General features: G+C 34.7%; 3 protein-coding genes and 1 pseudogene across 4 annotated transcripts; 3 read left to right on the top strand and 1 right to left on the bottom strand.

The window, feature by feature from the left end:
• Positions 1 to 1528: 1528 nt before the first annotated feature.
• Positions 1529 to 4653, top strand: LOC103945096 (probable ribose-5-phosphate isomerase 4, chloroplastic). The gene is made up of 9 exons (XM_009355619.3): positions 1529 to 1828; positions 2411 to 2538; positions 2775 to 2844; positions 2990 to 3094; positions 3296 to 3391; positions 3482 to 3538; positions 3784 to 3901; positions 3992 to 4058; positions 4230 to 4653. The coding sequence occupies exons 1-9, from the start codon at positions 1637 to 1639 to the stop codon at positions 4306 to 4308; spliced, it is 912 nt and encodes a 303-aa protein (XP_009353894.1). The 5' UTR covers positions 1529 to 1636; the 3' UTR covers positions 4309 to 4653.
• Positions 4654 to 13018: 8365 nt separating this feature from the next.
• Positions 13019 to 14937, top strand: LOC103945099 (annotated as a pseudogene).
• Positions 14938 to 18150: 3213 nt separating this feature from the next.
• Positions 18151 to 19973, top strand: LOC103945098 (beta-amyrin 28-monooxygenase). Its single transcript, XM_009355621.3, has 2 exons — positions 18151 to 19236; positions 19365 to 19973. The coding sequence occupies exons 1-2, from the start codon at positions 18279 to 18281 to the stop codon at positions 19865 to 19867; spliced, it is 1461 nt and encodes a 486-aa protein (XP_009353896.2). The 5' UTR covers positions 18151 to 18278; the 3' UTR covers positions 19868 to 19973.
• A 436-nt stretch (positions 19974 to 20409) lies between these two features.
• On the bottom strand, positions 20410 to 24817 carry LOC103945102 (vacuolar protein sorting-associated protein 2 homolog 2). Of its 2 annotated transcripts, none has more exons than XM_009355625.3 (11): positions 24671 to 24817; positions 24401 to 24445; positions 24000 to 24034; positions 23864 to 23914; positions 23105 to 23209; positions 22935 to 23006; positions 22724 to 22795; positions 22483 to 22563; positions 22352 to 22387; positions 22084 to 22244; positions 20410 to 20677 (listed from the first exon to the last, which is right to left on the bottom strand). In XM_009355625.3, the coding sequence occupies exons 1-11, from the start codon at positions 24702 to 24704 to the stop codon at positions 20617 to 20619; spliced, it is 753 nt and encodes a 250-aa protein (XP_009353900.2). In that variant the 5' UTR covers positions 24705 to 24817; the 3' UTR covers positions 20410 to 20616. The 2 variants fall into 2 exon arrangements, with proteins under 2 accessions (XP_009353900.2, XP_048429922.1); XM_048573965.1 differs by having other exon boundaries at positions 24601 to 24733.
• Between the last annotated feature and the right edge of the window lie 106 nt (positions 24818 to 24923).

Genomic DNA, 24923 nt, shown 5'->3' with positions numbered 1-24923 from the left:
AACCATTTTCATTTATGTAAATAAGGAGAAATGATGGTGATTTGGTGATGGGTCAGGTCAACATTCTCACTTGTCTTGCCCCTTTTCTTTTCTTTTCAATTGTCTAGTTGCCCCAACGTTCTAATTTTTTAAGGTCACCCGTGATATCCTCTGAGTCTGAAGAGAGAGAGAGAGAGAGAGAGAGAGAGAGAGAGAGAGAGAGAGAGAGGATTTTGGCCCTTTTGGTGTTAGTCTCATGGGTGGGGGAGGTCTTGTGGGACGGTCATGTATTGAGTGCCAGTGATGAGTGCGCATGTGAATGCCAAGAAAGGCCAAATTTCAGTCCTCTGAAATTAGAGAGCCACTTATATATAAGATTAAGATAGGTTCATTGTTATCGTGATGTTCTGATTCAATAATACATTATTATAGAAAGAAAAACTTGCATATAATAACAAGTACACATGAATTGAAACGTCACTTGACGATAAATTACTTCTACGTAAGTCCTTATTCTTAGAATTGGCTTTGCATCTCCTTTGTAACAACCGAAACTTCTTTGTAGTGACACCGTTCCACGCCTCATTTCATAGGGAGTCGATGATATTGGATCTAATCTGGTCACTAGAAGAGAACCCCTTCTTCCTAGAAGCGTCAAGAAGTGATCTTCTCAATATATTTTGGAAAATATACACAAATAGAATATGATAACACTTTCAACTAGAAATAAAATTGAACGATACTAAACCTACAATGAAACATATTCGTAACGAGTTTTATTCTATTATGATAGTGTCTCTCCATTTCAATTTTTATTACAAATTTGTAACCAGTTCGATTTGTGGATATTTCCCTTATTATTCCATTTATTTATCCATACCCCATATGGTAGGCCAAACTATGATGCAAATGCAATGCATTCATTGTGCACTTTAGGAAGTATGATTTATTTAATAGTTGTTGGGAGCGTTCTTGGTAATATGCTCTATAGTGCTAAAGGAACCTGATTCTTACAATCATATGGATCATTCTTTTCCGAGTCTAATTGATGGCCTCCTCCATGTGACAATATCAAAAGGAAAAGGGAAAGGAAAAAGAGAAAAATAACATATCTACCGTTGGTCCTTGATTGATTCCATCTGTTTGGAGCAAAAAAGGTGATCGTGTTTGGAATTTGTTTTCCTTCTATGTATACAGTATACACATTCAGCAAAAAACTTGGCAGAAACAGTTCAAACTTGCATTCCTGCAATAATTTATAGGTAGGTAGGTACGTTGTAAAATTTTGAGGGTTTTATTGCAAATAAAAGAAATTGTGTCCAACTTAAAGGTAGAAGATTGATTCGAAGGGATAGACTTTTTCCTTGTTTAATTCGTTAAATTGAGCAAACTGCTCGAGAAAATGTCTCAAAGTGGATTGAGACTGTCAAACTGATATTGGATTCTCATTTATTCATTGGCCCAAAGCCCAACATTACCAAATGGGCTTAGTACCACACATTTTTCAGTGTTTCAGCCTCAAGATTTAATGGTAGTTCGAGGTTGAAGTCTTGAAAAGGTGACATAATCCTAAACTGCCTTAGAATTTAGAGCACCCATTCAAAGTTTGTAACTTTATCCGTTATAGTTGAGACTATCAGAGGAAGTGTGAGAGAGGATGGCATTGGCAGCCATAGCCACAGCTTCATCAAATCCTCTGCATTCTTCTTCTCTAGCTTTCACAACTTCCACAGGAAGAGGAGGAGGAGGCAGCTGCTGCACAAGGACAAGGAGGAGGAGCCATTGCCTAAAGATTACTGGGTCCAATCCAGCTCATGACTCGGCTCTTTTCCAAGCAGCCCATCACACTGTATATCTGTATCTGAATTTGATTTGTTTATATAGTTATATTTTCTTTGTGAGGAGATTTCTCTTTGCTGAATAAATGCTCAAGAAACTGGACCTTCAGGCTTAATTTAATTTTGGTTGGTTTTCATCATAATTCTTTTTGCTGCACTTGGTTTTCTTAGCAACTTGGTGGAGGGCATGATGTTAGAAAAAAATTGCTTGGTGGAAAAGAACCATATAAGATGTAGGTTGAAGAAAGGGTGGCGTTTTCACATATAAGTCATTGATAATGTTACACTTCAAAGAAAAATAATTCGAACTAAATAGTTTAGGGAAAACCCCAGTTGACTTTGTAACGAGAGAAGGGCACCAAAATCAATTAGAGCATAGCAAGTGAATAGACGAGGCTCTTGAAGTATTTTTGTATAAAAATTATAGTTGTCGGGGTTTTTACTAATTTACTGGAAAGAGGGAGTCATTAGGTGAGTGAGCTATGCTTTGTAGAGAAGAATGAAGCTTGCCTTCTTTCTTGCTTTGATAGTTTGTATGATTGTTATATGTAGGAAGGAACTAATGGAAGGAAGATTCATATTTGAGTTTGTAGGTGGATACGTACATTAAAAGTGGTATGGTAATTGGATTGGGGTCTGGCCAAGCTTCTGGTATGGCCATACAGTATATAGGTCTGCAACTTGGTGCAGGTGCTTTGAAAGATATAGTCGGGATACCAACGTAAGTATGCGTTCTTTCGCCTGATTAAGAATTCATACTTCTCTTCCAAGTTCCTTCTAAAGTTCTTGAGATCATTAAAGTACGGAAGTAAGTGATGTCTTCGGATCATATAAGTTAATGAACTGAATCTTTCTCCTAAGCTCCATCAACGGCTGAAACTGAGAGAACTTGGAAAAAACTTTCGTTTTCTTTCGTTTTTAAGAATTCATAAAGGAATGTTGCTTGGATTTATGCAGGTCCGTAGCATGCGCAAGCGAGGCAGCAAGGGCAGGAATTCCATTGGGTCACTACGAGTATTGTTCTCAAGTGTGCACAAATTCTAATATAAGAAATTTCCCTTCCATCTGTAACGATATTTCTAGAAACTTTCTTGACCAATGTGCAATCGTTGTAAGATTCTCTGAAAACTATACCTTAGTGAAATGTATCATTTTAACTTGCTCCTTTGTAGATTGACTTTGCATTTGATGATGCTGATGTATTAGAAGAAAGGACACTTATTGCTGTCATCGGACGATCTAGATTGCAGGCTGAGGAGTCCATAATCCAAGAGAAGGTGAGTCCTGATACCGTTGTCTGTCCTGCGTATATGGACTGTTAGAACTCAAGCAATCCAATGGAAAATCTCTCACCCAGTCTGCAATGTTGTCTTTTAAGTTTTCGGAACTATCCAATTTGTATGATGTGGTTTGTTAAAATCATGTTTTGTAATATGAAATGCTTACTGGAAAATCTCCTTTTGTCATTTCCCCTGCAGGCGATACTAAACGCAGCAGATAAACTTGTGTTCATGACCACAGAAAAACAGTACAAAAGTGGTTCCGATGGTTCTATTCCAGTTTTGGTGAATCCTGTAAGCAACTCTATTCGTTTATCTGTATTAAATGAACCGCGAAGACCATGGTAAGAGAAAAATTGTCTGAACACTCGAACTTAATTTCAGCTCAACTGGTTGCAAGCCGCTGAAGAAATTGATGACCTTTTTTTAGGCGATGCCGAGGTATGGTCCCTCGTCATACCATTCTCTCTTCTGTTTATAGCTAATGTTCATACATTATTATCTTGTTCATCAGAAGAAAGTAAGCATAAGTCACTAGTTTCTTTCATTAAACAAGAGTTTGCACTCTTTTTTTTCATTAAAAAATTGAAAATCGTTATGAGACGGAAGGAACTGTTAAATAAATAACTGATATTACTTAAACAGTTGTCTTTCCTAATGATACGTCGCTTCTTCACCTTCTGAAGGTATGGAGAAGACCATCAGCTGGACTGGCAGGTCCTAATGGGGGTGACTTCCCACTAGTCACCAACGAAGGCCATAATGTTCTTGATATCATATTTACGTCTCCAATCCTAAGCCTCGGTAGGTCTTACAGTACAATCTTTTCTTGTTTTAATACATGCTTCCACGCTTGTAGATAAGTTAGCATGTCTATGTGAACTTCAATTGCAGCTGAAGTATCGAACAGCCTTGATGAAGTTGATGGGGTCGTAGATCACGGAATCATTTCCAAGTTCCCGTTAAGTTTCTGATCCCCCTTGTAAACTGTTATCTAGATCAAGTATCAAAGATCTTATACCTACCTTCAAAAAAATCGTTCTCATGGCTTTCCGTGAGTTTCATTTCTGAGAATGTTGATTAGGCAACATGCACAACTAATACGTGTTCTCTTACTTGTGGAGAAGTACAGATGCACGGCAGTAATCGCTTCGGAAAGTGGACTGTCTGTTGTTGATAATCTGCCTAAGAATGCCGTGAAGGAACCTTAACAGCAAGATCCTGCATCACAAACTCACACCGCGGTTCGGTTTTGTTTCTGCATATAAGCCTGCATCATATACAAAACACATCATTTTGTGTAATGTGGCGTGCATATCGCTTCGGACGCATATCACTTGTATCCATTCGACGCGTGTGTGCGTATATATATAGTGCTTCTGTATATATAATGCAGTGTAAGGGCGGAACTTGGGTTGGACCACCCTTACCAACCCGAATTTTAGACAACCCAATAGTTGATGAGTTGAGCAAATGCAATCAGAGGAATCTCCTGCCTGATAAATCAATGTATGAATATTCACATATGTAGTATATATACTAAATTTTTCCGCATATATATATCAAGAAAGTTAAGATTCTAGCGTAAAATCAATTAGCAATATGGGAAGTAATCCAACCTTTTATAAACTCTTGTAAGGTTCCTCTTTTCACAAATGTGGACTCTTTTATCTTTACATCCTCACAAGCCTTGTCACATAGTGTCTAATTTTCAAGTCAAATCCGTGGACTACATGAATTGAGTGACGTGGAGTATGCATGGCCGTTAAGCTTCACATGTGGACCAACCTACTTTGACACCCTAAAGAAAGTTGAGGTTTTATAACCTACTTTGACACCCTAAAGAAAGTTGAGGTTTTATCCTAAAACCAATTGGCAATATGGTGAGTAGCCCAACTTCTTATAAGCCTTGCAAGGTTTTTCTTTTCACTGATTTAAGACTCTTTTATTTTCACATCCTCACAATATTTGACAAAAAAAAAAATCCGCTTATATAATGGTAATCGTTAGCCACTTAGTACTACGGTCTAGTGATATTTTTCTTCACTTGTAAGTGAGAAGTCTTAGATTCGATTCTTATCAAAAATGAATTTGAACCACATTGTTAGTAGCCCATTGTGAGGCTTATCTCATTCCCCACCCCCTTAGACCATCTCCAACCCTTGGGTAAAAACCTAAAATTTTAATCCTAGAAAATTTAGATTTTAACCCATAAACAGTTTTTTTGCTCCAACCCTTTGGGTTAAAATTTTAGCCCCAAATCATTAAAGAATGAATTTAGACTAATTTTTTTTTCTTAAAGTAACTTTTTTAAAAGAAAAGATTATGTAGACTATCCTAATTTAATTTTATGAACATTTCAACCTAAAAATATTTAGATTCCTACAAATATTGAAAAATCACTAACCGACACCAAGAAACTTGAAACACTATAAAAGAATATGAAACGCATAAAAGATTTTATTTTTTTTTATAATTATTTTAACCGTTGGATTTAAATTTGGACCGTTAGATTTTATTTTTTTTACCGTTAGATTTCATCAAATTAGATTTTAACAGCTAGATTTAATGAATTTGTAAATATAAAACTAAAACAATTATAATATGGTGGACCAACCCCACTAACTCAGGGGGAAATCCTAGTCTAAATTTGGCCCATAACTGAGTTTTGAGTTTTAATTCATATTTGACCCAAAGGTTGGAGCAAGTTATGATAAGTTTAGAATCTAAAATTTGAGTTTTACTCCAAGAGCTGAAGTAAGTCTTAGTGTAGATAATATCGTTTGTTTCAAAAAAATCAAAAATGGCAATTTTTCATTGTGCAATACTTTTTTGCTTGAAAGGTGTTTGTGTAATTATGCACTATTTAAAGGATTTCCATTGCAAATTTTTGCATGGTTTTTTTCCAGAAGTTGCTGAAAGATGCGAAATTGGATTTCCTGACAGTCGAATCTTTACAATTGATATGTGGATATGTGTTTTATTTTTTGGGACCACAAATCTACAAACAATTGATAATTACCCAACCGCGTTTTGCGTGTGCATAAAAAAACTAAAGAGAATGATACTCATTTAGTTAAATCTCAACTATTCATTCGCAAAAAACATGTGCGGAGATAAATTTTGAGGCAGATTCTCTGCTTTCACACTTTCTGTGCCTTTCTGCGTCTTCTTATTTGTGTAATCACAGTTAAGTTACGTTAATATTTTATATTACTATTTTTTTATATTATTATCTCTATAAAAAAACATATTTGTGTAATCACGGTTAAGTCACGTTAATATTTTATATTACTACTCTTTTTTGTCTTATTATCTCTATAAAAAAACAATATAAAATATAAACGTGACTTAACCATGACTACACAAAATAAAAGGCTATGAAAAATGGAAGGGCAGATAATCTGCCTCCATTTCGATTACCTAACCTATCTGTTTTGTAGAATGGTTCCTTGAAACTATACAATGGGAACTAGTGAGTGAGCAAGGGTTTGACGATGTCACCCATCAACTAATTCTTGTTGGGTCAACATCTGTAAGCTTCATACGGTGATGCAATTTCCAGGCCTTTGAAAGTTCCTTCTCTTTCATTTTCTCTCCTTTCGTTTTTGTTGTAATGTTGTTTGATAGTCGAAATCAATTATTTTCTGAATGTGTCTTACAAGTTATTTTGACCAAAAGATAAAATAAAAAATAAAAAAAATCAACCAAATGGAGAATTGTTTCATGCAATCAACGAATTGTAAAATACATAGACAATCCAATATCAATGCTAAATTACCACAATATTTTAATTTATTAGCAAAATGATTTTTAGATTTATTGATTTTTGCAAGGAGGAAGGCACCTTGGTTTTATGTCTCGTTTAATAAATAATTTTGGTCACACAATATATCATGTATAATTACCATAATATATAATTAATCACAATATGCGGTTTATATCGTTTTATGCGCAGAGGGCACGCCAAGGTTGACAACTGCACTCCGCAGAATGTGAAAGCACATTGCATAATGTTGTCTAGTCTCCTCTGGTGCGCCCAAGGTCCTTCAAACCAGACAATCATTTGGCTTTCTTTTTATGTTTGGTTTTTTATAGAATTTTATTTATTTATTTTATTATACGATTCGACTATAATGTTACGAACGTTTTAACTATTAGATTTTACTTTCACAACTATTATATTTTTTTTGTTTTTAATCTTAATCATTCAATACTACGTACCATTTCTTTTGTTATGAACGATACTGAATAGAGTTTGAACTAAAAAAAAATAGCGCAGTTGATTACCTCACATGTGGCGGCATTTCAATAGTCCCAAGTCTCCATAACTTTGGTCATTTAGTTGGTTGTGTGTGACATATGTGATCATGCAATTAGATTATGATCAATTTCTGGTTTAAACTTAATAGACTTAGTCCACAGTACAATATTTGTTCAATTGAAATATTGGTTTGAGTACATGTTACCAATACCAAATGAATTCTCTATCAATAAATTCTTTTTCAAGTTGTAATTTTTATTTGTTATCATTTCTTATACATATAAGAAACATTTTCTTTGCAAAATAATGTACGATAGATGTTTTTCTCCGAATCTTGTTGGCTTAAAATCGCATTTTTCTTACTTTTTACATATATAATATTTCCTCAGTTATATTAAGCTCATAAATTTCTGCCAATTCGAACTCATGTTTACATTAATAAATTTCAATTAACGGATACGTATATACACTCTAAAATCACATTAATCGTTCGTGGTTAACACTTAACTGTTATACATAACGTTAACATTTATGTGAAACACAAAAGAAGAGGAATTCTCACCATTTGCATGGCGAAAAACCGAGGCTATATATAGCCTAGCTAGCTAGATAGGACTAAGGAGAAAAACAGTCATTTGTTCACAGTCAGTAAGTATAAAGTGTTATAAGTATTCCGTGCATAAATTGCTCACCTACCGATAAATGATTAGGTTCGAACATCAGCAAAAAAGATAAATAAAGTTTATGATTGGGAACATGAATCTTCGTGGTTTGACGGATCAGCTTCAGTATCTGAAAATATAATATCTGATTAATTACAATGTAAGCAATTCCTAATTAATATTATGTTAAAGGATAAAATTAAACAAACTGAAGCCTGATCTGGGGAAGGCGAATTAAGATTTGATAACATGTTACGAACTTTGACTTTAATTAGCTAAAATTAAATTAATTGCACATGCATTTGATATAATAAGAGAGTTACCATAAAATTAACTGACAATATAGAGAGTAATTCAACTTATTTATAAGTTCATGCGAAGTCTTTCTTTCCAATAATGTGGAATTCATTCTGACGTGTGACAAATTTTCAAGCTTAACATGTGGACAACACAAACGGAATAACGTAGAGCATGTGTTGTCATTAGGCTTTATATGCGAGACAACAAACCATAATACCATGAAAAAAGTTAAGATTTCACCGTAATTAAACTAATTAACAATATAAACAATAACCTAACTTATTTATATGTCCATACAAAATATCTCCCCCCTTAACGTGAAATTCGTTCTCAATATAACATCTATTCTAGTAATATCGGCATCTACCTTATCACAATTGTACAGTATATACAATTTATAAGTTTTCTCTTTAAATTGAAAATATAATTTCAAGCATAAATAAGGCGGGAAAAAAAAAGGGTTATCGAAAATGCTGTTTAATTTGTCAAACTTATAACTTAGTCAATCATACAAGTTCAGTTCACACACTAACATAGCAACACGCACTCAGGTTTGTGGTGTAAAATACTTCCAAAATGCATGTTTCCATGTCTAATGTATGTCGCCTAATGCTTTAATTTAATCAATTCAGAAATTAATTTCCCGACGACTATGATGTATACGTTTGGCATGTATAGATCAGAATTTAATTAGCTTTAATACTGAACCTTTCGTTTGAATGAGATTCTTAGTTTTTTTTTTATAAACAACCAGTTGATATTTTTATTATCTATAACTATGCTACCTTCAGCCACTTAATATTACAGTCTAGTGATATTTCTCTTCACTTATAAATGAGTTTATGTTCAATTCTCAATAAAGACGAATTTGAACCACATTATTACTAACATATTATTAAGCTAAATTCACCCCTTCCGTTTGATAAAATAAAAAAGAAAAAAAAGTATGCTACTTTCTTTCAACTCTTATGCGATGAAGGTGGAATCTGTAATAATGTTGATATTTCCTGTTGTACCATAATTTCTTTATCTGTTTTACAACAGGTGTTCACTTGTCCACACAAAAATAAGTGGCTCTCTTTTGGGATGCAAAATAAGATCTCTGTGTTGATATTTTTATTGCTTCCAATCTTGTATCATATTATCAACACTAAAGCGGCAGACTATCTTTTTGTTAATAATGTTAATTTGGGATGCAAATTGCAAAATAAGTTATTTTCCAATAGTTGAAGACCACCGTTCACCAAATTAAAATAAGGATAATCTCAATATGCATTGTTTGATCAACTACCAACAGATCACACGTGATTAATTTTTCAATTACTTACCACCTCAGTTCGGGGTTTGATGTTAAGATCCCTTTTTTAAGGGTGTTACCTTTAAATAAAGATTAAACCCTTGCATTTTTGCTCGTTAATCATGCGATTAGGGATTGATATGGCTTTGGAAAGTTTGTAACTTGACTTTAGGTAGGGAATCTGGTTCCTCTTTATGAGGATCCATTAATCCTATCCGTTCATCGTACATCGTACGGTCAGAAATTATTTTAAATATTTTGATTTAAAATTGAACACAAACAGTACTTGACAAAAATTAACCGCACGATGTACAATAAACAGATACGATTCATTGATTCTTAGAATCCTCTAGAATCCTCACCAAAAGGATCCGAAGAAGATCCTGTTGGTTAGGTAGGTAACTTCGCAAAGGGTTTTTTTCCTTTTTCTCCCAACTTAGAAGTTTTCTTCTACTTTTCTTTTTCTCTAATTTTGGGATATAGTTTTCAGCCCATGTCAGCCCTAGCTCATATCGACCATCCTAAGGGATGGTTTGGTATTGCTGTGCTTTAAAAAAAATTGATTCTGCTGTGCTATAAGAATAAGCTCGTTTTTGCTGCTTCAGGTTTTTAGCCTTTTTTCACCCAAAACTGTGAAAATAAGTTGTTTTTAAGTGTTTACCAAACACCTTTTGAGCTCAACTTTTTTTTTTTATACTCATTTTTTATAAAAGCACCTCAACACCAAACCAGTACTAACATGGAGCAATGCTGAATATTATAGCAGTTTTAATTTTGTGTGTTTAAATAGTTTTACCATGCATGTGTCACTATATCGGGTATTGAAGATTGAATTTACCATTTTTATAAAAACATGTCTTCAAAAACTGTAATGACGATGAGGAGGGAGAGCGAATCATGCAAAACTCAATCTTCTCAGGGATTTGTGTGTTTGTCCAAATCCTTTTACTTGACAAGAGGAGGGAGAGGGAATCATGCAATATTGAGTCATACTTCTTGCTGATTTGATATATATAATGATAATTGGGAAAAATAATTAACACCAACTTTTCTTTGTTAGAAAAATAAAACCCTAAGTTCTTTTGTCCAAATATAAGAGAATGTGCAATCCACGTACCTACTTTTACGTCACTTGCTCATTTCTACTTTCCATACATTCTTTGTTAATTTATGTCTTTTGATATTCTTCAATTCATTTGATCTGGCGGTCAAAAATTAAAAGAAGTGTGTAAAAGATAAAAAGCGGTATGTAGATAACACCATCCTGTAACAAATAAGATTAGGTATCATAAGTGACATTGACTCGTGTGATTCCAAAAAAGAGCCAATTTTTTTCTCTTATCCATAGAGAAAACAAACATCGCGATGTTTCCTTTATCTAACTTTTTGTTGTTTTCCCTCGTACAAAAAATTTGTTGTTTTTCTTTTAGAAAGAGGATGAATAAAAGTTAGACTTATAAATTTGTAATTTTGTAGTACTAATATATATAAATTTGGTGACTATAGTTTTAAGGATTAAGTACTTAAAATCCTCGAATATTTTAGTGTCATTCCAAATTAGTCTCAACCTTTCATCAAAAAAAAAAAAAAAAAAAGAATGTCTCAACCATTTTAAACATTTCAAAAAAATACCTAACTTATTGAAAATGTCACATCCGCTAAGCCCCTATTTAATTTTTTAAACACAGGTTATGTTCAAAACCCACAAACTGAGAATATTATGGTCAACATTAATATTAGTTGCTTCAAAATCTAAATTTCAAATATAAACTATACAGTATGGAACCAAATGATTAAACGAGTATTGAATTGAATAAAAAAATGGACCCAAATTGAAATACATCAGGCGAGCAATCTCCTAACAAAAGAATAGGGTTAAGAATTTAGATAGGGTTTCATGAAGCTTGTTTCTCCTCATTTTCCGATTCTCAGGTCATAAACCTTCTAGTTCTTGTTTGTGGGCGATGAAGATAGTGGTGGCCTGCATCATAGCAGTCCATACCATTTCAGCAACCTTCATGACCCTCTTCTCGATGTTGGTGGTTTGAGTTGTAGGGTGGAGTTGGTGGTTTTACGTTGGGTTTGGAGGTGAAAGCTTGATGGGGGTGGTGGTGACTCTTTGTTGGTGGAAACTATGCTTCCTATGACATTCTATTGATTTTGGAGACAAATTTAGCCTAATTAATTTAACACATTTTAACTGGAGCTTAATAGATGTGACCTTTTTAATAGATTGTGACTAATTTAGAATAATACTAAAAGGTTGGGGTTTTAAGTAGTTAATCCTAATTTTAATCATGGGCCAAGTTTCATTTTGCAACTTGTGCTTAACAATTAAATTTACTTTCTATTTTTGTATATCGGCTATTCAATGAATTGAAGATGAACTTCTCCTCAATCTTGAGGAGCCAGGCTTTGCTCTTTATTTAATCAGCATGAGAGAGGAAATCAATTATGAAATCTCTTTTTCTCAAGATTTGCAAATAACGTATCTTCAAGGTTACAATTTCATAACAGGAACTATTCAATCTCTTCATTTTCATTTGAAGATCATCTTTACAAAAAATCATTTGAATCAACGATCATTTAGTTATCCAAATGTATCTAATAAACAAACGGTTCATCATGAATATATTATTTAGTATAGACATCATTGATTTGTTTGATACATCTTGATAACTAAATGATTACTGATTCAAATGATTTTTTTTTTTTTTTGGTACCGAAGATCTTCAAATGAATATTAAGATATTGTACGGCTCAAATTATGAAATTTCTATGTTTAAAATACGTTATTTGTAAGTGAGAGAATGAACTCATCGTCAAGTTGAGAATGCAAGTATTATCCTAGTTAGGAAGTGAATATAGTTGCAATATAAATTTTTTTAACTTTGATTAGTTTTAAATCTTTCCCCCTAAATAAGAGTCTCATTTGGCAAAACCCTTAATTCGCCACTTTAAAAAGCTAGTGACCTTGGCAGTTGGCACCGTGTATTTGGAGAAAGTGCAGTCTTTCTCTATGAAATGATGACCGGCGCGAGTGGCGACTTGGTGGTCGTCAGGCCTTGTCGCTTGATCTTTCTTCTTGCCATGTGGTCCTTTCTTGTTGGCTTTGGCCATTATTAGTACATAGAAAAATGTTAAGAAAATTCTCACAAAATGAGATAAACTCTTTTTATGTTTGTGATATAATTTTCGTGCCAATATTTTATAATATTATGTAAAAAAAATAGATGACAGAAAATATATGAAAAATCTTCATTTCTCAGTAGATAAGATGATATGCTAAACTTTGAACTTTTCCCTACCAGACGACATAGAATACGTGTCCTATCATCCACCTAAATTCCTCTTTCCAAACTTATCCTTATGATATTTATAATTTCTTGATGACGCCTATGAGGGTCAAGTCCAAAACACAATGACCAACAATGTTTTAAAGCAAAACTAATGAAAATGATTTGAAAATTTTGAGTTTTAATCAAAATAACAAAAAAATATTGTAAGTGCATAATACTAAGAATGACTTTTTAAAGTAAAAATGAGGTCTAGGTCTACCCCTTGGCCAAGACCCTCTAGGTCTTGCTTGCAGATTCTTTCTGGGTATCCGACGAACCCGAGCGAATTGCAAGGCTTGTGAGCAATTTTGACGATGTTACCGTTGGGATGCATTCACTTATTATCAACTTCCCAGGAACAACATTCTACAAGGCAACCAAACCGGCCGATGGGCTGCGAATGGAGTTGAGGATTGTGATTCAGGAGAACAAGGCTGCAATGGCCGCAGGAGATCCCATGCATGATATATTGTCACACATGATTATGGCTAGTGACCCATCTGGCAAACACATGCCTGAGGCTGAGGTTGCAGATAAGATCCGGGTTTGCTCACAGCAGGATATAGTACTGTGGCTACTGCCATGACTTTCTTCATGAAATATGTTGGGGAGAGGCCAGACATCTATGCCAAGGTTCTAGCTGGTAAATAATAATCACTTCACCTTAATTTCTATATAATTTTTGTGATTACCAAATTGGATTTGGAGATTTGGGGTTTTTTTTTTTTTTTTTAATGTTAAAATTGATTGTCTTGTGGAATTACAGAGCAAATGGACATTGCAAACTCCAAGAAGCCAGGAGAATTTTTGGAATGGGAAGACATCAACAAAATGAAGTACTCATGGAATGTGTTGTATGAAGTGATGAACCACTTCAAGGGACATTCAGAGAGCCCTTGACTGATTTTAGCTATGCTGGTTACACCAGCCCAAAGAGCTGGAAGGTGTGTCACACTTTTTTTGTTGCTCTGAAAACATGACAATACTTAGATCCTTACATGTAATTATTTACCGTACCTAAAAAAAAACATAACTTGACGTACGCCCAAATACTTTTCTTTTTGTAGTTTTTATAAGTAGTCACTTCAGTATGTGTCAGCAACTAATTTGCAGCCAAGTAATGTCAAAAAATTATTCAGCTTAATTTGGTGACCTAATGACTTCTTTGATTGAAACTAAGTTATTATTTATATTATTTTGCAGGTATATTGGACTGTTAGCACAACAAACATGAACCTAGAGTACTTTCCCAATCCAGAAAAATTTGACCCATCAAGATATGATGACCTAAATGCATTCCCAGCTTTCACATTCGTTCCATTTGGAGGAGGGCCAAGAATGTGCCCAGGCAAAGAGTACGCTCGCCTAGCAATCCTCACTTTCGTTCACAACGTGGTCAAGAGGTTCAAATGGGAAGTGTTATTTCCTAAGGAGAAGATCACGGGTGATATGATGCCAACACCGGAGAAAGGACTTCCAGTTCGCCTTACCCGTCACTAGTCATCTCATATTGTTTTGAATTTTTTTTTTCTCAGCTTGGAAATACTTGCCTTTTTTTTTTTTTTTTTTTTACCTGCGTGTAGTGAGAAATTGCAATACCATGCTATCCATTACCTGTTTTCTATTTGTATATTTGCGATTGAATTAAAAGAGATAATAAACATATATTTCGAGTCATTCAGTACTATGATTTGGTGATATTTCTCTTCATTTAGAAGCAAGATATCTTAGGTTCGAATCTCGTGGATGACAAATTCGATACCAAATTAGGTTGTCCACTGTGTAGCTTAGCCAAACTTTTCCTTCCCTTACGATAAAAATATCGATGTAGTCCCAAAAAAAAAATTAAAAAAAATCATATATTTCGAGACTCATTGGTGTTAATTATATTTGGGGACCTGGGCGGGGCATCACTTTCAGCACAGCCTGGCCATCACTTTCAGCAGAAGTGGGATACGAAGTAAATAAAAACAAAAATCAGTAACATTCTGCTATCTTCAAACTATACAAATGATGTGTTCCTTAAATTAAAGAAAGTTGTCGACATAGGGTCTTGTCAAGTAATTAAAGTATATGCTCTAGCTTCAGCGTTCAAGTTTGAATTTTAATATATGTAATTTGAATAAATTTTTAGTATAAGGTATCAGCTGTATCAAATTAACAAAGTTATTTCTTGTTTCCTCGGTTAAATAGCAACCCATAAAATACCATTTACTTTTTTGTTAGATTGGTATTTCATTCATCATCTTAAACAGTACATAGGTATACTCCAGTGACCAAACAATGATCTAGAGGTGAATTTGCTCAAGCAAGATAACAACAATAAAATCCCTAAACGGCTACCACATGTGTCCGTTTACTGAAATGGTTGTAGTGAGTCTAATCCACTGTTGATTGTTGTCGATCATGGGATCCCTGCCCAACCATGCCCGTTCCATAAAATAAGTAGTAATTCTACTTTGACTTTAATTAGCTAAAATTAAATTAATTGCACACGCATTTGATATAATTAGAGGGTCACAATAAAATTAATTGACAATATAGAACATGGGATTAAACTCACTACAAGCATTTCAATAAATCTTAATTCGCCTCACTGCGTACTTTGATTTCTACTTCTTTTGTTTGGGTCGAAAACTTCTCAATTACTGGGGGACTGTTTTTCAGGAGGTGCATGTACCACCCAAAGATTCAATTTCGGTAGGCTAACTGTAGAAATTATAGAAAGATATATAAATATTGGTGGAAATATTAGTATAACAATATTAAAAACTAGATATAAAAGATATAAATTATGTTTGGAAATGGTAATCTCTTAGAAAGATATTGCTTCTAATTTTGCCCGATATTGCACCAAATTATCAAAACAGTCAATCAATATTATCAAAAGGTCTCTGAAATTTCTGAAAAAGACCTTAGAAAAATATTGCTTCACATCCTTTCGGGTATGGATAACCCAATTTTATGGATATTTCGATGATGTATGAGATATTTAGTACCTTGGCAAGTCAATATTAATATTTATAATTATATAATTGGGTTCACACATGCACTCTAGAGAAAAATTCCATACCCCATGTGTACTCTTTTAGTAGAAGGGAGTCGAAGAATTTCACACCTAAATCATGAGATGTGGATAAATGACGGTTAATTTCTCCACTGTTTAGTATAAACTGTACAAAGATAACATTGTATCTTTAAAGAGTACTAAGTTTTGTCAGTAAAAGATTTTAGGTTCGAATATCTTGGGTGACAAATTCAAAACTAATTTATTTATTCACCCTTTAGTGCAAACATATCGTTGCATAAACTAAATAATAAACTAACTTTTTTCTTTTTTTGCTAAAACCCTTGAACCCTAAAGACTAATCGAAAAAAAAAAAAAAAACCCCTAAAGACTGTTGACTATTACAGTTTATGTGTTACACCTATGGGTGATTTTCAATCAGACCGGATTAGAAACAAGCATTCCAATGCCAATCCAAAAAAAATTCGAAATCAAATATTAATTCTAATTTCAGAATTTCGGATTATTGAAATTTTAGAATTGATTTTATCTTTGAATTTCAGAACATAATTCGAATTTCCTACATTTTGCAAGACTTTGAAAATTTTCAAACATTTATATATATATATATATATATATATCCACCATTTTTGCTATATTTGTAGGCCATTACGTGTGTATATGACATAAAATCATATTAGACATAATAAATAGTGTGTATGATTATTCTTTTATTTTAATATAAGATAAATATAATTAAATATACAAAATACAAAATAAAGCATAATTTTTTTATAGTACTAAGTTATGAGAAATTTCGAAATTTCAGATCTAATAGGTACATTTCAATTGCGACCTAAATTTTTTGGAAATTTTCGAAAGAAATGTTCAAACTCAGAACATAAATTTTCGATTCGGAATGGAATCTCCAATCAAAACGAGCTTCCAATCAGACATGAGATCTTGAAGAAAGATGATATTAGAGAGAGTAGTCCAATTACGTATAATTACATGCATGTGAGATTGATACTTAATGATCTTAAGGTAACCACTTTGATGAATAACAAAGATACAGATGAGTAGATGTGTAATCGAAAGTCCCTGAAGATCTTTTATAAAACCAATTATTGAAGATCTTTTATAAAACCAATTATGGAAGATCTTTTATAAAGCCAATTTAGTAATGCAGTAGTTAAGTAGACAATTCCAGCAAAAAGGTTTCAGCTATGGCCATAAACCCTTTCATGAACACATAACTGGTAACATCTGCAAATTCCTTCCCCCCATTTTTTCAGCATTTCTTGATGCAATTATGCATTTTGGGGATGAAGATGTTTGGAACAGGAACCAGGAGTAAGTTTACAATGAGAAAAAAGAAAATTGAAGGACCACCTAGCAATAAATTTTGGGAGAGGCCTCTTTAGAAGGATCGGAGAACATGGTACCTATTGTTTTTTTATTATTTATCCCCCATCCCCAAAGATTCTAATATTTGTCCCATTTCATATTGGTGGTATTAACTAATCAGTTTATTAGGCAACAAAATTTGGCAATATATGTTTGGACTATATATTTTGGAGAAACCCAAAACTTCAGGTGATTCAGGTGAAAAAGCGAATGCTCTTAGTCACTTAGTGACTTAGTTACTGGTTGATTCCATGCAAGTGGAATAAAAATGCTAGGCATCAATTGTTTGAGTAAGACATGTTTGCTTTAATAAAAAGTAAGTCATTAAGTATTACAGTCTAATGGTATTCTTCTTCATTTGTAAATGAGAGGCTTTAGGTTCAATTCTTGTCAAAAGACAAATTTGAACAACATTATTGCTAGCCTATTATGAGGTTAAGCACACTCCTTTGTTTTTAATGTAGATAATATCGTTTGTTAAAAAACAAAATAAATATAAAAAAAAATTCTATTAATTAATTGATTAATTAATTAAACATATTACACAAAGCAAACCAAACAGACGGTATGTATCAGAATATATATTGCATTTACAATAAACCAAGGGTTGGCATCTAAACATTCAATGGAGAAAGTACCTGTGCGTTTTTGTATGAATATATATATACAATTAATTTTATCGCGTGTTGAAGTTTGAATATTTTATGTCAAAGCAAGCCAGCCTTTCTGAATAATATTTTAAGCTTGTCACTTTTGGTGTGCTACGGGTAAATCAAAATGTTGACACAGTCGGATCTTGCCCTATAAAACCCTAACTTTCCAAGCCTCCTACACACCACTCCTCTTGCTAACTTCAATCAGTCTCAGATAAGAAATTTGAGCCTTGATCAGCACCAAATTCCAGCCATGGAGACCCTTTACCTTATATTTTCTGTGGGTGCTGCTTTCTTAGCCTTTACGATCTTTGCACTCAAAGGCAAATCAGATGGTGCAAAAAACCTTCCACCAGGGAGCATGGGGTGGCCTATTGTGGGTGAATCAATCGAGTTCTTGTTCGGGAAGCCGGAAAATTTTGTGTTCAATAGGATGAGGAAGTACTCTCCTGACATCTTCAAGACCTATATTCTTGGAGAGAAAACTGCTGTGATCTGTGGTCCTAGCGGACACAAATTTCTGTTCTCCAATGAACAAAAGTACTTCACAGCTTTTCGACCACATTCGATGCAAAAGATGTTTCGATCATACAAGGCTGCCGCCCCCACTGCTTCTGCTGCTCCCGCTGTGGCACAACCTTCTCGCGATGAAGAAGCGAAAGTTATCAGATCTCCGGGGTTTTTGAAGCCGGAAGCATTGGTGAGGTACTTGGGGAAAATGGACTCTATCACTCAGGAACAGATGAAGGCCTATTGGGAAGGCAAAGATGAGGTCAAGGTCTACCCTTTGGCCAAGACACTCACTCTAAGTCTTGCCTGCAGATTCTTCTTGGGGATCGATGATTCCGAGCGAATTGCAAGGCTGGTGAGCAATTTTGATGATGTTACCGTTGGGATGCATTCACTTATTATCAACTTTCCAGGAACAACATTCTATAAGGCAACCAAAGCAGCCGATGCGCTACGAAAGGAGTTGAGGATTGTGATTCAGGAGAAGAAGGCTGCAATGGCCGCAGGAGGTCCCATGCATGATATATTGTCACATATGATCGTGGCTAGTGATCCATCCGGCAAACACATGCCCGAGGCTGAGGTTGCAGACAAGATCATGGGTTTATTGACTGCAGGATATAGCACTGTGGCCACTGCTATGACTTTCTTCATGAAATATGTTGGAGAGAGGCCAGACATTTATGCCAAGGTCCTAGCTGGTAATTACCAACCACTCCAACTTAACATTTCTACTTCGTTTCATTAATTTTGGTCCTACCTATTGAACTTGGGGAATATAGGTCACATTTCTTTGGTGCTAAAATTTGATTTTTCTTGTTGAATTCAGAGCACAAGGAGATTGCTGACTCGAAGAAGCCAGGAGACTTTTTGGAGTGGGAAGACATCAACAAAATGAAGTACTCGTGGAATGTGTTGTATGAAGTCATGAGATTCACACCGCCACTTCAGGGGACATTCAGAGAGGCCTTGACAGATTTTACCTACGCCGGTTACACCATCCCGAAGGGCTGGAAGGTATATTGGACTGTGAGTACAACAAACATGAACCCACAGTACTTCCCTAACCCCGAAAAGTTTGATCCATCAAGATACGAGGACCTAAATGCATTCCCGGCTTTCACACTGGTTCCATTTGGAGGAGGTCCCAGAATGTGCCCCGGGAAAGAGTACGCTCGCCTAGCGATACTCACTTTCGTGCACAATGTGGTGAAGAGGTTCGAATGGGAAGTTGTGTTTCCAAAGGAGAAGATCACAGGTGATATGATGCCAACACCAGAGAAAGGGCTTCCAGGTTCGCCTTCGACGTCACTAGACAAGCAATCAAACTGAGAATTGTGTTTTCTGCTTTCAAATATCATATTCCTTTTTTCCCCTTAATGTAATGAGGAATCGCAATATCATGTCTTCATCAATAACCCCTTTTCAATTTTTTAAATTTCGTGTTGAATTAGGAGAGCCAATTTAAAAATTAGCAATTTAGCACTCCTTCCAATTAATATGTACTTAGTTGCCTAGGTTGGCCACCTAAATTAGCCCTCCATTTAGTCTGGCTTAGATAACCAATATCGCTCGTAATAAAAAAATAAAAAATAAAAGCTAAAAACGATGGAATTGTTCAAACAAGCCATTTGATGTTAATCGCACATTAATTAATGGCTTCCTAGCAATTTCTACCCAAAATTGGCATACCACACAGTAGTTTGCCATGGTTGGCCTACCAAAGTTTAAATATTGACCACCTGCTACAAATTTTTTTCAAGTTTTCAGAAAAATAAAATAGAATGAAAGCAAATATGGTAACATCACAGTGACAACAAATGTTGGACCAGACAGAGACTGAAAGAAAGCAAATATGTTTGGCACCACCGTCATGAAAACTAACAACTTCGTTATATAGTAGTTGGAGTCTCCGTCCAATCCAAATAGTTGCTGAACAAATATAACATCCAGGGAATCCTACTATTATTACAATATATTCTTCTTTTATATGGTTTTGCTTTGTAATTTGATTAAATTTACACGAACAGATTTACTATGATTATGATGATCAGGATCTGAGCACCGCAAGCTTAACGGGATCACAAACGTCGCAGAGAGGCCAACCTCTTCTCAAGATCCTCAACGTCAGATGATTCAGCACTGCATACAGTTAAGATAGAGTGTTAGGATGAAAACGGACCAGAATGGTTTTGATCATGTGAGCATATTATTCTTCAACTTACGATTCAAACTCAATCAATACTAGTTTATCATGGTAAGTTGGCAACAGTTTGTCGTAGAAATCTAATGATACCTTTGATGGTATGAGGTGTGTATTAGTCATGAAGGAATCCCGTCCAATCCTAATAACTTGTGGAAACTGAAATAAGTTTTCTTCATGACTAATCCATCAATATCCTTTCCAGTTGCACATAATTTGAAAGTTGGGATTCATTTCTTACTTCAACATACATTGAATCTAATAAAATATCTGATCCAAACATGATTTCAAAACAAAACCAAAAGGGTTAAAAATCAATAATTTCAAAACATGGGCTTTTGATCAATTTCCTCTGGCACCAAATCAGCTTTCAAAGCATCTACCCAAATATGAAAGGAAGTCAATAATGTCAAAACTTCGCCAAAATGAATACGAATACTTTAGAATGCTTAACCCCCTCAATGGTATCGACTATGTGAGCAATCATTCTTCAAGTTACGACTCAAACTTGAGCAATGATAATTAATCATGGAAAGTTGGCAGAAAGACTGTCCTAGAAATCTGATGATGTCTTCTGTTTATAAAAATCAACCTGTTGTGTCGACCTACTTTATGCTAGCATTTACTACAACTATCTATCAAAAAAAGGAAAAAATTCAACGTAGATAACCTTTCATTATGATACAATAAAATAACTCTATGAATACCACACGAAAATGGTCGTGAATGTATAAGACATGCTTAAGCCAATAACTTTACGCTAGCATTTTACTACAACTATCTATCAAAAAAAGGAGAAAATTCAACGTAGATAACCTTTCATTATGATACAAAAAAATAACTCTATGAATACCACACGAAAATGGTCGTGAATGTATTAGACATGCTTAAGCCAATAACTCTATGAATACCACACGAAAATGGTCGTGAATGTATAAGACATGCTTAAGCCCCCTCAATGGTACTGATGATGTGACCAATCACATTCTGAATTTGATTCAATCTCAAGCAATACTAGTTTATTAAGGCAAGTTAGCAACAGTTTAGTGTAAATATCTGATGATGCCCTTAACTTAAAAAAGTCAACCTGTTGGCAACAGTTTCGTGTAAAAATATGATGATGCCTTCTATGTAGAAAAGTAATGTCAACCTGTTTTGTCCACCTACTTTCTTACGCGCTTACGAATCATTTCAGTGCTGGTGCTTTTCTCTTAGAAAAATCAAATAATTCAGTCCAATGCTAAATACAAAATATAAACTTCTGAAATCCTGATCATACACAAATTACTCAGTTCTAAAGAAGGAAAAATCATTTGGTGTTTCTAATAGTCAGTAATGGACATACCTGTTAACAACATTTGCAGCGTTCTTTGGAGCTACATTTTCAGCAGCATTCCTTGAAGCTACATTTTCAGCAGCATTCCTTGAAGCTACATTTTCAGCATTCCTCGGAGCTACATTTACGGTAGTTCTCGATGCAATTCTGCCTTTTGGAGCTGAAGATAACTGTAAGGAACGAGAACAAGAATCAAAGAGCAGTAGTTGGTTTAAAACAAAAAAGAAAAACAATAATCAAGCAAACTCATGTGAGCTATCAATCTCAAAGCACCAACCTGGGATGCAATATCAACACCAATCTCATCGAGCACCTGAAAAATGAAATATTTGAGTTCTGGATTAACAAGATAATGCTGAGATACCCGTACAAGAAAACAAAACTACTACAAGGACACCGATACTCCACCTGGTTAGTGAGCTCCTCTGTTTCCTCTTCAGCCTCATCTTTGTCCAAGGTTTCATCAATAGACTCTGACATCATTTCTATCTGCATAGACGACAATAGGATGTCATATTTTACACATGTGCATTCTAGAACATAACAGTTGACCAATCAGGGAGGAAAGTAGGTTCACGTTGTGTGTTCATTTGATTAAAACCAACATTGAATTAACCAAGAAATTATTACCGGAAACCATTAGTATTACCGTCATATCCATTTGTGCTGCCTGCTTCTGGAATTCTCTGATCACTTTAACTTGTTTTGCAGGTTCCATTTGCTGAAAAGAGAAATAGATAATGACAACAATACTTAGTTAATTTCCAGAGCTGGACTAGATGATTCCAAATAAGAAAAATGTAATAACTAGTAAATCTGCAATTTTTTTTAATCATACGAAATTCTCTTGATATCTATACCTTGTTCATTGCCACCATTGCTTTAGTTGCACCCTTCATGCCTGTAGAAATAGAAGTGCTTGCGTATAATGCCTGCAAACATATTGCAAGGATACCGAGACTCAGAAAGTTGCTCGCCTCATAATATATATCATAATCTTTCAACTGAATTCAAAGCATAAAATGCTGACCTGTGTATGGGTAGCTACACCTCTGATTTGGGCACGACTTCCTTGCAAGTTAGTAATCTGTTGACGTAGCCTAACGAGTTGACGAGCAAGGATTTTGGTGGCAGCCTGGATAAAACTTATTGATAACTCAGTAAAAATGAATGATTAGGTCCAACAACATGACTGACAGGGTTTTGCCAGCTTACTGCATAAGCTAACCTGCAGAACATTCACCCATCTACGTATAGTATGCGGTATGCAGTATCTATTCGTGCAAAGGATCATTCCTCTCATAGTTTGTCAAATTCCACAAAGTAACATTGGAAAACAAGTCAGCTCAGTTTGGTAATGTATCAGTAATGGAGCAAATTTATGTAGGTTAGTTTTCTCCTAATACCTGAAGTAGCAATCACTTACACACTAAGAATTGCCACTTGCTAAAGCCCTCCTTTAATTTTTGATTTGTCATTTATTCTTTTATTCAGTTACAGTAGATATAATATAGTTTCGGATGGCTACTCCGGCATCAATCTACGTGCATCAAATTATCTTAAAAGTCAAATGGTTGAAATAAAAGAACTAAATTCAAAAGACGTGGTAAGGTAATACTAATCAATACATCCAAATCATATTGTGAAAAATATGTTGAGCTGCGTACTTATGATCTTCAAAGTTGCAAACCTATATGATGAGGCCGATCGCCCCTTAGAAGTGAAAACAGCTAATTCCCATATTAACTAGTACGAGGAAAGAGTAACTTAAACGGAAAAGTAAACTTGCCTCGTTACCAGTTTTAGCTGTTTTCTTGATCTCCGCCACCAATTTCCTCTCCTGAAATGTAGAAACAATGAGGACACTGAGGGAAGCATCAGAAAACATAATCAATCAGAAGGTTCAGGGTAACTGTAACATGTACCTCCAACTGAAGAGATGCGATCTCACGTTCAATTCCTGTAAGAGAAAAATGGGAGCACGGTAGAAAAACAAGTTAAACCACTAAATATTGTAGTTTCAATCTGTTGACTCCAACCAAAGAGTAATACATAATTTTAGCCGCACTACACTGAAAAAGTTTGGAACTTTGTGATCGAAGAAATTGTAGATTCTGAGCATTTCCGACAATAAAGCAGCAAACCATGAAAAGCATGGAAATTAAAAGGAACAATTGATAGCATCTTTTTTCGTTTTTATACACAAATCCAAGGAAATGACAGGAAACTAAATTTGCAGAGATTCAACAGACAAAATAAAACAAACATTTGATATCATCAGCAATTTTGAAGCAAATTCAAACAATATAAAGAGAAGAAAACACACCTCTTGTAGCAACACTCATTTCTCTTTTGCTTTCCCTGAGAGCCTCTGTTCAAATACACAATCAATTTAACAATGCATTCACAAATTTAACCAAACAGACAACCAGCAATAAATAAATCTGCAAAAACTAGAAAACCCCACAAAAACTGAGAATCAAAAATAAAAAGAACCCATTTCTTCTTCCACATTTCCTCACGCACCAAACACAGTGGCAATGCAAAAACCCTAATCAGTGAAAAGAACTAATGAAACCCCAGAGAGAGAGGAAACCTTTGGGGGAGGTCTTCTTCTTGAAGATGTTCATGGTGGACTGAGTGAGTGAGAACCCAGCAGAGTTGAGAACTTGGGAACTTTTGGGGACTTGAGAAAGTTTGACAGGAAAGTCCAAACAAACCAAAACAATAGGGCAAAATCTTCTGAATCTGCTTTATAGGTGAGCGTGAAATTTTTTTCCCGGTTCTCACGCATGAACATCCAACGGCAACTTTTCCTACTAGCCGTTACTATTCGGCCCATTTCCTTC

This window comes from the organism of the source record quoted next, unplaced genomic scaffold (assembly GCF_019419815.1).
Source record: "Pyrus x bretschneideri cultivar Hongxiangsu unplaced genomic scaffold, Pyrus_bretschneideri_v1 Contig7, whole genome shotgun sequence".
NCBI classification, from domain to species: Eukaryota; Viridiplantae; Streptophyta; class Magnoliopsida; order Rosales; family Rosaceae; genus Pyrus; species Pyrus x bretschneideri.
Note: the sequence above shows the minus strand (reverse complement) of the source record. Positions and strands in the feature narration are given on the sequence as shown.